This window comes from Amblyomma americanum, chromosome 10, assembly GCF_052857255.1.
Source record: "Amblyomma americanum isolate KBUSLIRL-KWMA chromosome 10, ASM5285725v1, whole genome shotgun sequence".
NCBI lineage: Eukaryota > Metazoa > Arthropoda > Arachnida > Ixodida > Ixodidae > Amblyomma > Amblyomma americanum.
In genome coordinates this window covers 15193076-15205495 of record NC_135506.1, presented here as the reverse complement: position 1 = coordinate 15205495, position 12420 = coordinate 15193076, and the positions used below count along the sequence as shown (strand labels likewise).

At 49.8% G+C, this 12420-nt stretch overlaps 1 protein-coding gene across 2 annotated transcripts in view; it reads right to left on the bottom strand.

Annotated features, from left to right (window-relative positions):
• LOC144107168 (sodium-dependent proline transporter-like) overlaps positions 1-12420 on the bottom strand; it is a 60127-nt gene that overhangs the window by 39906 nt on the left and 7801 nt on the right. Inside the window, exon 1 of one of the 2 annotated variants that reach the window (XM_077640161.1) lies at positions 815-1140. The exons of the other annotated variant lie outside the window; for it this stretch is intronic. Coding sequence (XP_077496287.1) covers positions 815-890 — 76 coding nt within the window. The 5' untranslated portion in view covers positions 891-1140. Of the gene's footprint in view, positions 1-814; positions 1141-12420 lie in introns of those variants that run through there. 2 annotated transcript variants of the gene reach the window in all.

Below are 12420 nucleotides of genomic sequence, written 5' to 3'. Positions count from 1 at the left end.
TACCCCGTGCTGGGGTACCAAGAACTCATGCTACTCCTAGTGCTGTGGCAGTTCTGCCATCATGGGTCTGCCGTTATGCATAGAAGGTGCTTTCAAGCCACATGAAAATTTTATTTTATGGGGGTTAAACGTCCTAAATAGACTCAGAGTATGAAGGACGCCGTAGTGAAGGTCTCCGGAAATTTCGACCATGCTCCTGGGGTTCTTTAACGTGCACTAACATCACAGAGTAGACGAGCCTCTAGAATTTCGCCTCCATCGCAATGCGACCGCCGCGGACTGGATCGACCAAATCTTAGCTCTATTCTGAAGCGCTACACCGTTGACAATGCTATAGCGGGAAAAAAATTTTCTTCAACTCAAATAGTCCATTTTTAAAAATTGGGGAAATATCACGTGAAACACCCGGTACTCGGTGCAATTTGACGCGTACAGAGCGTCGCACTTTTTCATTTGGCCACAGCAAAATGTGCCACCAACACGAAAACCATTTTTTCCTGATCTGAGAACGCCGAAGCCACGAACAAATCCGGTTTCCATCCCATAGTCATGCTTTAGCTCGTTACACGCGCAACCAACGGTGCAACGAATGAAAGGTCACAGAAGATTTCGGCATTAGTATACGAGCGTTCTACGGCGTGCACTGACACATTCCGAACTGTGTATAAACAACACAGGCGCGCGAAAAAGAGGGGAACATGATAAAGACAACAAAGCAGGAGACCACAAGACAGATGGTGTATGTGCTACCACAGCAGGCTGCGCACTGGAAACGGGACCAGATAACGCGGCTTCGTACTGCGTCGCTTCTCACCGAAAATACCCGGCCCTGCAGCGGCTCCTTCCCAAGAAGCAGCCCTGAACTCTTCGCTGACCGTGGTCAAGGTCATGATGACCCTCCCGCCGGCGCTGTTCGCACCCTGCGGTGAGACGACGGTGGCACCGTTGGGAAAGCCTGGTCTGCCTCACGACGCCCACATTCACGGGAGCGACCTGGGTGCCCGACGTTGCCGAAACGACGACACGATATCCACTGGCTGAAGAGAACCACCAGGCACAACGACAACAGGAAACTAAAGCTACCGGGGGCCAGGAATGAGTTGATGAATGTGCGTTCAACGCCCCAGGGGCAATATCAGTGGTGGTGCGAAACAACTAAAAAGCAAAAAAGATATTTCATACTCTCGCTCTCTGCCGGCGTCATACACACGTGCGGAACCACAGTGAGTAGACGTAAAGGCTGCGCTCTATACAAAGCTTAGCTGAAAGCACAGAACGCCCACAACTGGCGCATGACAGATAGCCTTGGCTCCTAACGGCAAGCCAGGATGTATACGAGCACGTGCACTGTTGTTTTTGTCAGCGACCGATGACGTTGCTGAAAAAAAGTTAAAAAAAAACAAAACGGGTGCATAATTTTTCCTCGAAAAGAAAGGATACGCAGTTTGCGATGCTAGAACGGAAAACGTGCTCGAAACGGGGCCAGCTGATAAAACGAAAGTGTTGTGACTGTCTATATTTGTCTTGTTCACAAATGTTTTACTCTTATGTTGTTTTTTCGTTGTTGTTTTTGTAGTTTTTGCAGTTTCCGGTTGTTCTCTTGAGACCATCTTATCAGTACGGCTGCGCACGTGCCTTTTCATTGTCATGCTGAGTTGTGCACCAATTCCTGCTTATAATTGTGTTTCTGATCGCGTTTTTGAACCCGACCGCGGCGGCTGCGTTTTTATGGAGGAAAAACGCTAAGGCGCCCGTGTGCTGTGCGATGTCAGTGCACGTTAAAGATCCCCAGGTGGTCGAAATTATTCCGGAGCCCTCCACTACGGACCTATTTGTTCCTCTCTTCTTTCACTCCCTCCTCTATCCCTTCCCTTACGGCGCGGTTCAGGTGTCCAACGATATATGAGACAGATACTGCGCCATTCCCTTTCCACCAAAAACCAATTATTATTATTGCTCTATACCTTCCTGTGCTTCTTGGAATAAAAATCCGCCAGTTGTCAGCGCTTGTTTTGTCTCATTCTTTTGTCGCGTCTTTCGCGCTGTTTTAAGTACGGACCTTCACCAACAAGCCCAGTTCGCCACACTTGTACGAGGTGCTTGCTATGCATTATGCTATCTTGGCGGACACCTGAACCCCGCCGTAAGGGAAGGGATAAAGGAGGGAGTGAAAGAAGAAAGCTGCTGTAGTGGAGGGCTCCGGAATAATTTCGATCACCTGGGGATCTTTAACGTGCACCGACATCGCACAGCACACGGGCGCCTTAGCGTTCTGCCTCCATAAAAACGCAGCCGCCGCGGTCGGGTTCGAACTCGGGAACTCCGGGTCAGTAGCCGAGCGCTCTAACCACTGAGCCACCGCGTCGGGTCGTTGAAGATCCCCAGATGGTCGAAATTATTCCGCCGCCGCGGTGGCTGAGTGGTTATGGCGCTCAGCTGCTGGCCCAAAGACGCGGGTTCGATCCCGGCCGCGGCGGTAGAATTTCGATGGAGGCGAAATTCCAGACGACCGAGTGCTATGCGACGTCAGTGCACGTTAAAGAACCCCGGGTGGTCGAAATTTCCTGAGCCCTTCGCTACGGCGTCTCTCATAGCCTGAGTCACTTTGGGACGTTAAAGCCCTATAAACCAAACCGAAATTATTCCGGAGCCGTCCACTACGGGAGGGCTCCGGGAGGACTCTTTCTTCTTTCACTCCCTCCTTTATCCCTTCACTTACGGTGGGGTTCAGGTATCCGCCAAGATATGAGACAAATACTGCGCCATTTCCTTTCACCAAAAATAATAATAATAATTGGTTTTTGGGCGGGAAAGGAATTGGCGCAGTATCTGTCTCATATATCGTTGGACACCTGAACCAACGATATATGAGACAGATACTGCGCCAATTACAAAAACCAATTTTCATTTTTTTAAACAATTTCAGAACACTTGCTGCGCCTTGTTATCGTGCATGCGCGGGCAAGACAACAGTCGTATCGGTGTGGTTGTGATTGTGAACGTAGAAAAGATGCAATAACTGTGTCACACCTCGGTGGACACCCGAAACGCGCCGTTAGGGAAGGAAGGAAGGTGGGAGTGAAATAAAGAAGGGAGAGAGAGGGTGCATAGTGGAGTGCTCTGGAATAAGTTCCACCACATGGGGATCTTTAACGTGCACTGACATCACACAGCACACGGGCACCTTTTGCGTTTCACCTCCATCGAAACGCAGTCGCCGCGGCCGGGTTCGAACCCGGGTACTCAGGCTCAGTATCCGAATGCCTTACCCATTGAGCCACTGCGACGCTTGCGCATCGCAGCCGATAACCTAGTGGTCTGAGCATCCACCTCTGATGCGGTAGGTGCGGGGTTCGATCCCCAGTGCCGCCGGGTACCCACCGGTAATACAATAGGTACAAGCTTTCCCCTGGTCTGGTGCTCAGCTTATTTGGGGTGAAATGTTTAAGAAATGGGTCTTTGACTCCACCTTGAGTAGAAAAAAAAACCTTTACCGTGGCGCTCATTGGCCATATAGGTGCCCTTGCGCCATAAAAAAACCCCATCATCCTCAGCGACGGGTGCACCGTGATGGAAGGAATGAAGGAGAGAGTGAAAGAGAGAATAGAGAAAGAGGAACCCTCAGTGGAGGGCTACGTATTAGTTTCTACAGCCTGTGGTTCATTAGCGTCCACAAATTCAGTAGCATATGCCCCACCGACGCTTTATGCATTTCACCTCCGTTAAAACGCGGCCGCCGTGCACGAGATTCGATCCCAAGGCCTTCGGTTCAGCAGCGCAACCAACTTTTGTTCGGGACTGCTGTGTCCTAAGCATACGTAAGTCAGCACACTGTATACAGGAGCACTGCACGCGCTTCTGCCGTCGCTCGCCCCCACGGGAGTCCCCGGAATGCAAAACAACGTCGTAACTCTCGTCCACTCAAAATGGCAGCGATAAGACCTGGAGAGTTATGATAAGCTGTTCGTCTACTGCAAACTTGCGCTGTGTACACAGGAACATTTCCGTGGCCCTTGAGCTCATGGCTCGTGCTTGGTACGCTTTCAATACTGTGACTATTTTTGTAGCGATAGCTACATTACGGTAGCATTTCGAGCCTTCAGCGTGGCGGCGCCGCCACGCGGTTGGTCGCGTGGTGCAGAGCAGCTGCTGGCGGCGCGGCACCGTGGCTGATCCCGTGGTTCGTCACGTGGATGGTCACGTGAGCAAGTTCCACTCGGACAGCTGTAGCTACCGCGTCACTCCAGGTTTAACCAGGGCTAAACCACCACCAATTTTCGTAGCGATAACTACATTATTGTAGCGTTCCGAGTCTTTGATGTAGCGGCGCATTGGCGGTGGCGGCGCCGCCAACCTGTGGCGCCCTGCCACCCTGTGGCGGTGCTGCCACCCTGTGGCGGCGCTGCCACCCTGTGGCGCCCTGCCGCGCTGTCACGTGGTTGGTCACGTGATGCGGAGCAGCTGCCGGCGGCGCGGCTGATCACGTGGTTCGTCACCTGGTTGGTGACGTGACCAATTTCCACTCGGCTAGCTGTAGCTATCGCGTCACTACAGGTTTAACCAGGGCTAAACCACCGACATTTTTTTTTCCTATCATCGTGATTTGTTCATGTGTTTTCTTCAATACCTTCATCGATTTTGTGGCGTCAAGAAAGATAGGGAGAGTCTTTGCTTGGAGATGGAATTCGCTACCAAGTATTCCTTCATTGTGTGTACTCAGTCATGTCAGGTGAAGGCACAGCTGCACCTGCGTTATATAATGGGAAAGGTATGCACGTCGCATAGGGTGACCGCCCATCGCTGATTGGAAAAGACGACAGTGTCAATCAATCGCCATGACGGCGTCACAATTACAAAAACTTGCGAGAGAATCACAAATCGGTAAGAACGCGAATACAATTGAAAACGGTAATTGTACACGCAGCTCATAGGGGGCGAGGGCCGTGAGGTAATCAAAGAAGGAGAGGTTGCAACAACCCGTAGAATCCACAAGAAAGCTAGATGCAAGCTCTGCGAATAGCGTTCTGAATGCTTCCTTGCGCCGTTCCAAATGCATGAGTGGTCACAACATGTTCGTAATTTTTTTCGCGACGTAAAAGTCCCCGATGTTTGCTACCGTAAACCCTTTACGACGAGACAAGCAGTTGTCTTTGTGAGTGCGCTCCGCGGCGTGTTTGTACAAGGAAAGCAGCGCACGCCAGCGCTGCTGAATCCTCGGCGACGCGATACAGGATCATCCGCCTCCGCATGCACGGCCGACCATGGCTGGATTACGACCAAGGCCGCTCGCGAAACGCTACCCACGAATGTGACCTAGTATACAGGAACCGTAAAACCCGCCCACGCGTGCCATATATTCCATCTTATACTTTCGCTCGGGGTCATTGACCCCCGTCATAGGAAAACAAAAATACATGAATCGCCGACCAAAGGCTTGTGTGAATAAACGACGTTTCGGCTTCCTTACGGAAGCCTTGTTCACTGAAGGCTTTACTAAAAAACCCGGCTCTTAAATACGTTTCAATAATCGTCCGAGGAATCGAGACCCCCGGTTCTTGAGACTCGACTCCCGTTCAAAGTGGCACCTCTCGGACGAAGATTTTTCGCTCACCTGTTGAGCTTAACCGACCTTTTTTGTACGGAGTCTCTTCTATGTTGAAGGAATACCATGCAGTGCCGAGTAATTTCGCCGCTTTTGGATGTGACCTAAATTGAATCGGTCCGGTCCGCTAAGAAGAGAAAAAAAATGTTTAGGTATTGAAGAGGGCGGGTTCTCTGAAGTCAGTTCTGAATGTTGTCAGCCAATAAACCACGAAGTAACTTTTATTTCCATGGGACATAAAAAGGTGGTACCAGCGAAATCTTGCTGCCGTAAATTTGACGGCGGCTGCAGCACTTTTCTGCGTTCTAAATAGACTAATCAAATGGAATGAAATATAATCTAGTGCAGCGTGAAATGTGTCAGCACTTCTGTGTGTTGTAAAGCGACTAATCAGATGGCGGGATATATAACTTACTGGGGCGTAAAATGATTCACTGGCTTTTAAGGGGTCTCTTAGTGCGCGTCCTTTGCGCTTCTTAAGATATGAACAACCAGCTAGCCCGCACTTCTACCATTTCAATCCTTGACGGCTTAAGCGCCAATATTGAAGGGAAAACCAGCGACAGCTGAAAGTAGGCAGTTTCCAGCAAATTGTACACAGGCAACCGTGTGCTTTGACCTACGGGCTTACCAACAAACTCGAGCCTGCCTAGATTTCCTGGGCTTGAAACGCGACACTGCGGGGGCGCTGGCCCGATGTCGGCAGCAGTGAAGCCCGCGAAGTCGTATCGGAGGCGTGTTGGACAAAACACGCACAACAATCAACAGCGCCAAAGGAAAGGCTACTCGCCATCCTTCTATTTGGAATTCCTCACAGACACTTTCGACAAGCAGCTTTGTGAAAGTTGAATCGAATTACTGCGGGCCGAAGGGGAGCTGATTAGTCTTTCAGGCCGCTGTGTACCGAATTTCTCAGCTTCCAAGAGGCCACGCCTTTTATTTTAATATGTTCGTACGTTGCACAGACATTTAGCACAAACTAGTGGCAGTCTAAAAGTAACGCAGTAATTGAGCCTGCAACATCACAAAACGATGCCGTCTTTCCGCAGGCGATTTTCTTGTTACGTGCTCAGTCGGCTGTTACTTCCATCTCTGAGACAGCAGCCCCCACGTGAGCTCAGTGGTTATGGTGCCCGGCTGCTGACCCGAAATCTTCGGGTTCGATTCCGGCCGCATCGTATTTCGATGGAGGCGAAAATGCTAGAGGCCCTTGTACTGTTTGACGCCAGCGCGCATTGAAGAATCCCAGGTGCTCGAAATTATCCGCAGCCCTTTAATACGGCGTCCCTCATAGCCTGAGTAGCTTCGTGAAGTTAAACCCCATAAACCAAACAAAACGAAACTTTCACAGATAGTATACCAGCTGTCAGGACCTGTTGCCACTTAAGCACAAAGTTCTGGCATTCTGAGCTCCTGTAACTCTGATTCGATACCACGCCAACTACTTTGCTTTTCGGCACCTCTTACAAGCCATGGCCTCGCTATTTAACAGCTCCCTAAATGGCGGCGCCAGAATCTGCAGTGTAGACCAGCTGCGAAGGGTCTGGAGCCCTGTGCAGCATTCCTCGGCAGACGCGCATCTGCGCTCAGGCTGATTATGACAACTAATTGCTCTCTCACTATAAACCTACTCTACCTTCGGTCATTCCCCTAAATGCGTTGCATGGCGTCAAATTTATCTTTTATGACATCCTTGTTGCTACGCCTGATGACACATGATGCGATCGTGAGGCCTCGGGGAACGGATTATAAGTTGCAGCAAAGCATTTCGTCTTGTCCTAACCAATACCACTTATTCATCTACCTTGTGGGGACGCGCCCTGCGTCCCCTTTAGTTTTGCTTTCCCGCGATGCACCCTGCAGCAACAGTATCGCCTCAAGAGTGTGCGCATTCTCTGGTTAATTACAGTAACTACCAAGAGAGGGCGCCACAGACAGACAGCTGGCTGCGCGCGCGCGGGACACAGCCCATAGCATCACTCTTCGGCTGGGATCGTCGGCGCGAGCGGACGTGTCGCCCACGGCTCCGCTCTTCGCCAACGGGGCGAGGAAGTGGCGGGGAGACGTACTTCCGCATGTCGTCCCGTCGGGCCTCGGAGTATCCCTTGTCCATGTGTGTTCGAACATTCGCTCGTAACCTAGCTGGTGAGTCGGACAATCTCGGTTTCTTAGCGCGTTTTGTTGCTAGCTGGCGTTACTGTTGCTGTAGCAATAAATGCCTGTTTGTGTCAGCCAGTGTGTCGTTCCTTTGTTCCCTTAGAGCAAGGCCCGCTGTGGTCGGCGAGCGCTCGGTAGCGTACGCGATCACGGGGTGGGGTCCGGGCGGCTTTGAACTGTGTCAGCCGCGGTTAAGCGGGGAGAATATAGTTATCTCCCTTATTAATACCTCACAACGTTTTCCGCAAGCATAGCTTGCCACACATTCATATGCATTCATACATTCAAGAACACTACCATTCCTGCAATCATTCCAGGTCGTCAAAAGAAACAAGGTTGATCGACGTTGCACGCAGTCTTGCCTGCGAAATGCGATGGCGCGCTGTTTACATTCACTAATGAGTTCACAATCTCAAGTACGAAGAGATCGGTGACATATCAAATGCGACATAAAAAACAATGAACAATAGCCCTTCGACATTCGGAGCCCGTATATGTGCTCTGGTCGGACGAACGTCGCTGTAAGGGCACAGAACAGCTGCTGGCTTGACGCGTGCTTCGCAGAAAAGTACACGCGTTGATGTCTGGGGACAGTACAAGGGAGAACCGGGCTTTGTACGCATGTCTTGAATGTCGTGCGTCGTTAAACAACGGCAGCGCTATCAGAGCTAGAAGAGGCGTCAGCGGATCATGACTCAAAACTCATAGCAGTGCGTGAAACGGCTCTGGATTGGCTGGCGCCTGGGATTCGCTTGGATACTGTCTGATTTGATACGCGCGTAGAATTCGAAGAAAAAGCGTGTCTTCCTATGTCCACAGCGGAAAGGTGACAGTAAAGGAAAGATGCAGCGACACTGTAAGAAGTTAAGCGGTGCGGAATGAACTAAAGAAAAAGGCGACCGCTTGAGCAGATAACACTAACAAGAAAGTTTCGTAAAAGTAAAGGGCAAGGCCGTAACAACGCACGCCTTTGCTGGCGGACAGTTCCCTTCCTTTAAAGAGGTTTTGTGGATTCGCAATTGTGGCCTCGGTATCTTGAGTGACGATAGCCGACTCGAAGGAGTTGTTATCAGCGGGACTATATGACGAAATGAGCCAGAGCTGAACCTCAAATGAGATCTGCTGTTACGCTTGATCCTTAGCTATTGATAATGTCATTATCTTACAAAATAATCTTGCGCAGTCTTTGGCTTCGCAGCAGAAAGGGTTTCTCGAACCTTACATTTTCAACTGAGGCCTCAACGGCCGGCGAATGCACCTGCCCTGGACGATCGCGAAATGCTCTGCCAAGCGAACAGTTCCATGTATCCTGCCCCTGACTACATGCGACTGTAGCGCGAACTTGAAAGCGATGCACAGTTGTTGGGGAGAGAAGGGGTGTAGCGCATCTGCGGCACCTTTCTGGCGTCAAGTGGGTGTGTTGTAACACAGCGACCTCGTTCCTTTGTTTCTGTGTGCGCGTGTCACACGCCCCCAGACAAGCACACAATAAAGGGCGGTTCTGTGCTCGGAGAACAATTACCTGTTACCGTGAAAGGAAAGCTCTACACAGCGTCACGGCGCTTGTTTATTTGTTTATTTCTTCAGTCTTACACTCTTTCTTTCTTTTCATGTTTCGTTTCTCTCCGTGGTTGTATGTTCCTGGGTCCTAAATTTGTTTGTTTCTTTCCCTTTCTTCCCTCCTCTTTTTTTTCTTTCTTTCTCTTTCTTTCTTTCTAACGGCTGAGCAACAGTGAAAATCTGTAACCATGATTGCGTTTCTCCTGCTCTCCGACTTTCCGAGCATGTTGTTTATGTGTTTATCTCCCATCGGAGGTTCCTAGATGGAGCCTCCGATGATGGTCCGGGCACGTTGAAGAGGGCATTTATAGCACGGATGCTTCCCCTATACGCTTTCGATACTCCCGAGCATAATGATGCATTCATCCGGAGAAGACATTCGGTTTGACCGCGAAGCGTTCTGTGTCAAGTACGGTTGATTTTTATATCTATGAGGTCCTTGTCGCGCCCACGAGCTCGCCGCATGTCGGCTGCTGACTGCGGCTGATCCGACGGTGGATCGCCAATGGGCTCCCATAAATGATGAACAAGGCGGAAGACATTCGTGCAGTTAATACTTACGTACAAGAATCTGGGGCCGGATCGATTTTCCCAAACAATTAGTGGCAACTAAAGAAAGGTTCGCAATAATTGAGATAACGATAATCCAAGAAATGCCGTGCGAAGCGTCAGTTCAGCATGAACCATTCTTAGGAGCGTTAAGAATTTTAAGTTATTTGAAAAGAGGCTAAATGAGTACCATTGTAACTAGATTTCTAACCTGTATTTTATTCCGACATATGCTAGATCTCTACATAGATATAAGATCCCCAAGTTTCAAGCGAACTCGAGACTGTGAGGACAATGCATTCGGTTAAAAATGTATAAGAAATATGTTAAATCTGTTTATTAGATACCAACAGATGTTCAACTATGCAGATAGAATATTATAATTCCGTTTTATGGCATCAGCAGAGTTCGAACTCCCACGTCCTCCTCTCCCAGCATTCCATAAATTCCCAGGAAAAAGCTAGCGGGACAGAATGCAAGGGAAGGGCTTGGCACGGAAACACGGCACCTGCCCTATGCTGCACACTGAGAGCCCCCTGTTCGCTCTTCCCGCCGTGGCAGCTGTGTTCCCAGAACAGTGAAATGCAGCTGCGATAGTTTAGCACAGTGCTGTGTTCGGGTCTGTTGGCAGGAAATCTCTCAAACAATGCAAAGAAGGCCCGTGTACATATCATATGTAGGCGACGTATACATGGAGCGAACAGCCAGCCTTGGTACATGGCTGCAATTCCGTTTGTGCGTGTTATATGAACATAATGCGGTAAACATGTTTATGCGATGGCATTTGCAGGCCTATATAATCTCTACTTCAGGCGACAAATTTGGGGGTGGAGGGGAAAAGGGGGCAGAATTCTCACCTGTGGAGGGTGAAAGGAGAGGGAGTGTTCCCGTAACGCACAAGCTGCGCTTCGACAGTTTTCTGTCGTGCGTTGTATTGCTGCACAATATCTGGTCAACTCGGTGTACGAAGTGGAGACAGTTAGTTGCGCCTCGATTATTACCGTTATTTCACGGGTGTTGGCACAGCCGAAAAGTGACCTCCAGCATGGAAGGCCCGTCGGAGGATTAAAGCGTAGGCCGCTCGGCTCTGTCTCACATATCGTTGGACACCTGAACCGCGCCGTAAGGGAAGGGATAAAGGAGGGAGTGAAAGAATAAAGGAAGAGAGAAGTGCCGTAGTGGAGGGCTCCGGAATAATTTCGACCACCTGGGGATCTTTAACGTGCACTGACATCGCACAGCACACGGGCGCCTTAGTGTTTTTCCTCCATAAAAACGCAGCCGCCACGGTCGGGTTCGAACCCGGGAACTCCGGGTCAGTAGTCGAGCTCCCTAACCACTGAGCCACCGCGGCGGGTCAGCAATTCTGGGCAAAAGTATTTTTGAGCGGGAAATCGTTTATTAAAGCATGTTTTCCCATATAATGTATGATTTCACTATGACAATCAATATATCCGCAGATCACTCGACGGCAGTCGTGTATTTTTTTATATTCACGTTTTTACTATCTTTAAAAGCGTGCAAAAAAAGTGAATATAAAAAAATACACGACTGCCGTCGTATATTCACGTTTTTACTATCTTTAAAAGCGTGCCTCATTGGTTTTTTATGGCAGTCTTAGCTGCTCGATGCGATCGCTGGAAACACTTCAAAAGAAATATTTTGCTATATATCAGAAGAATGGACCATTACCTTCAATACTTCCATATCAGTCCCTTATAGCTTTCCAATATTTATTTTTTTTTCCGAGAAAGCTGGACTTGCTGGGGTTCTTAACGTGCACTGACATCGCACAGTACACGGACATGTAGAATTTAGCCTCCATCGAAATTCGACCGCCGCGCCCGGGATCGAACCCGCGTCCTTAGCCATGCTCTGTCACTCAATAGACACGTTAAAACTACTTTCTAGCGGCGGAATGAGCGTTCCATAATCTCACCAAGATGCTTAGCTCGGTCAATGCCTCGCACATGTCTCGTTTATTGGAACACGCGCTCGTTAATTTCCGGAACGTATACACAAAGGCGCGCGACTCACAACCACTCAAGCGCCGCGAACACAGAATTACGTCATTCTGCAAAGCAAGAAAGCTATCGCGTGCGGAAATAATAGCACACTAAGAATAAAAAGGCAAAGAACACACAGGGGCATCGTAAGAGGAACGCGACAATATTGCATAATCGGACGTCCGCTGTATGCAACTCGGCCAGGGTCGTAAAGTACACTTTCGCAATGTCAACATATCGTACGAGGTACGGCGCCCTCCCTTGAACCCCAGAAGGCGCAGCGAAGGCGTTTGAAAGCAGAGACTGCAGGAAGGCGTCGTCGCCAGATAGCGGAATCTCTCAAAAGGACGCGGCTCCCACCCACGGGCCCTGCCGGACAGACGCTATACTGAGTTCGCGCGAGTTCTCGGGGCGTAAGAATTATCGGGCATGGCTGCGGCCGCGGAGCTTATCAGAGCCGTCTCGCGGGATGGTCATTTTTTTTTTCTTTGGCTTACTTTTCAGAGATTACGCCCCTCGCGATTCGGGCGTGCTTCGGGGAAGCCG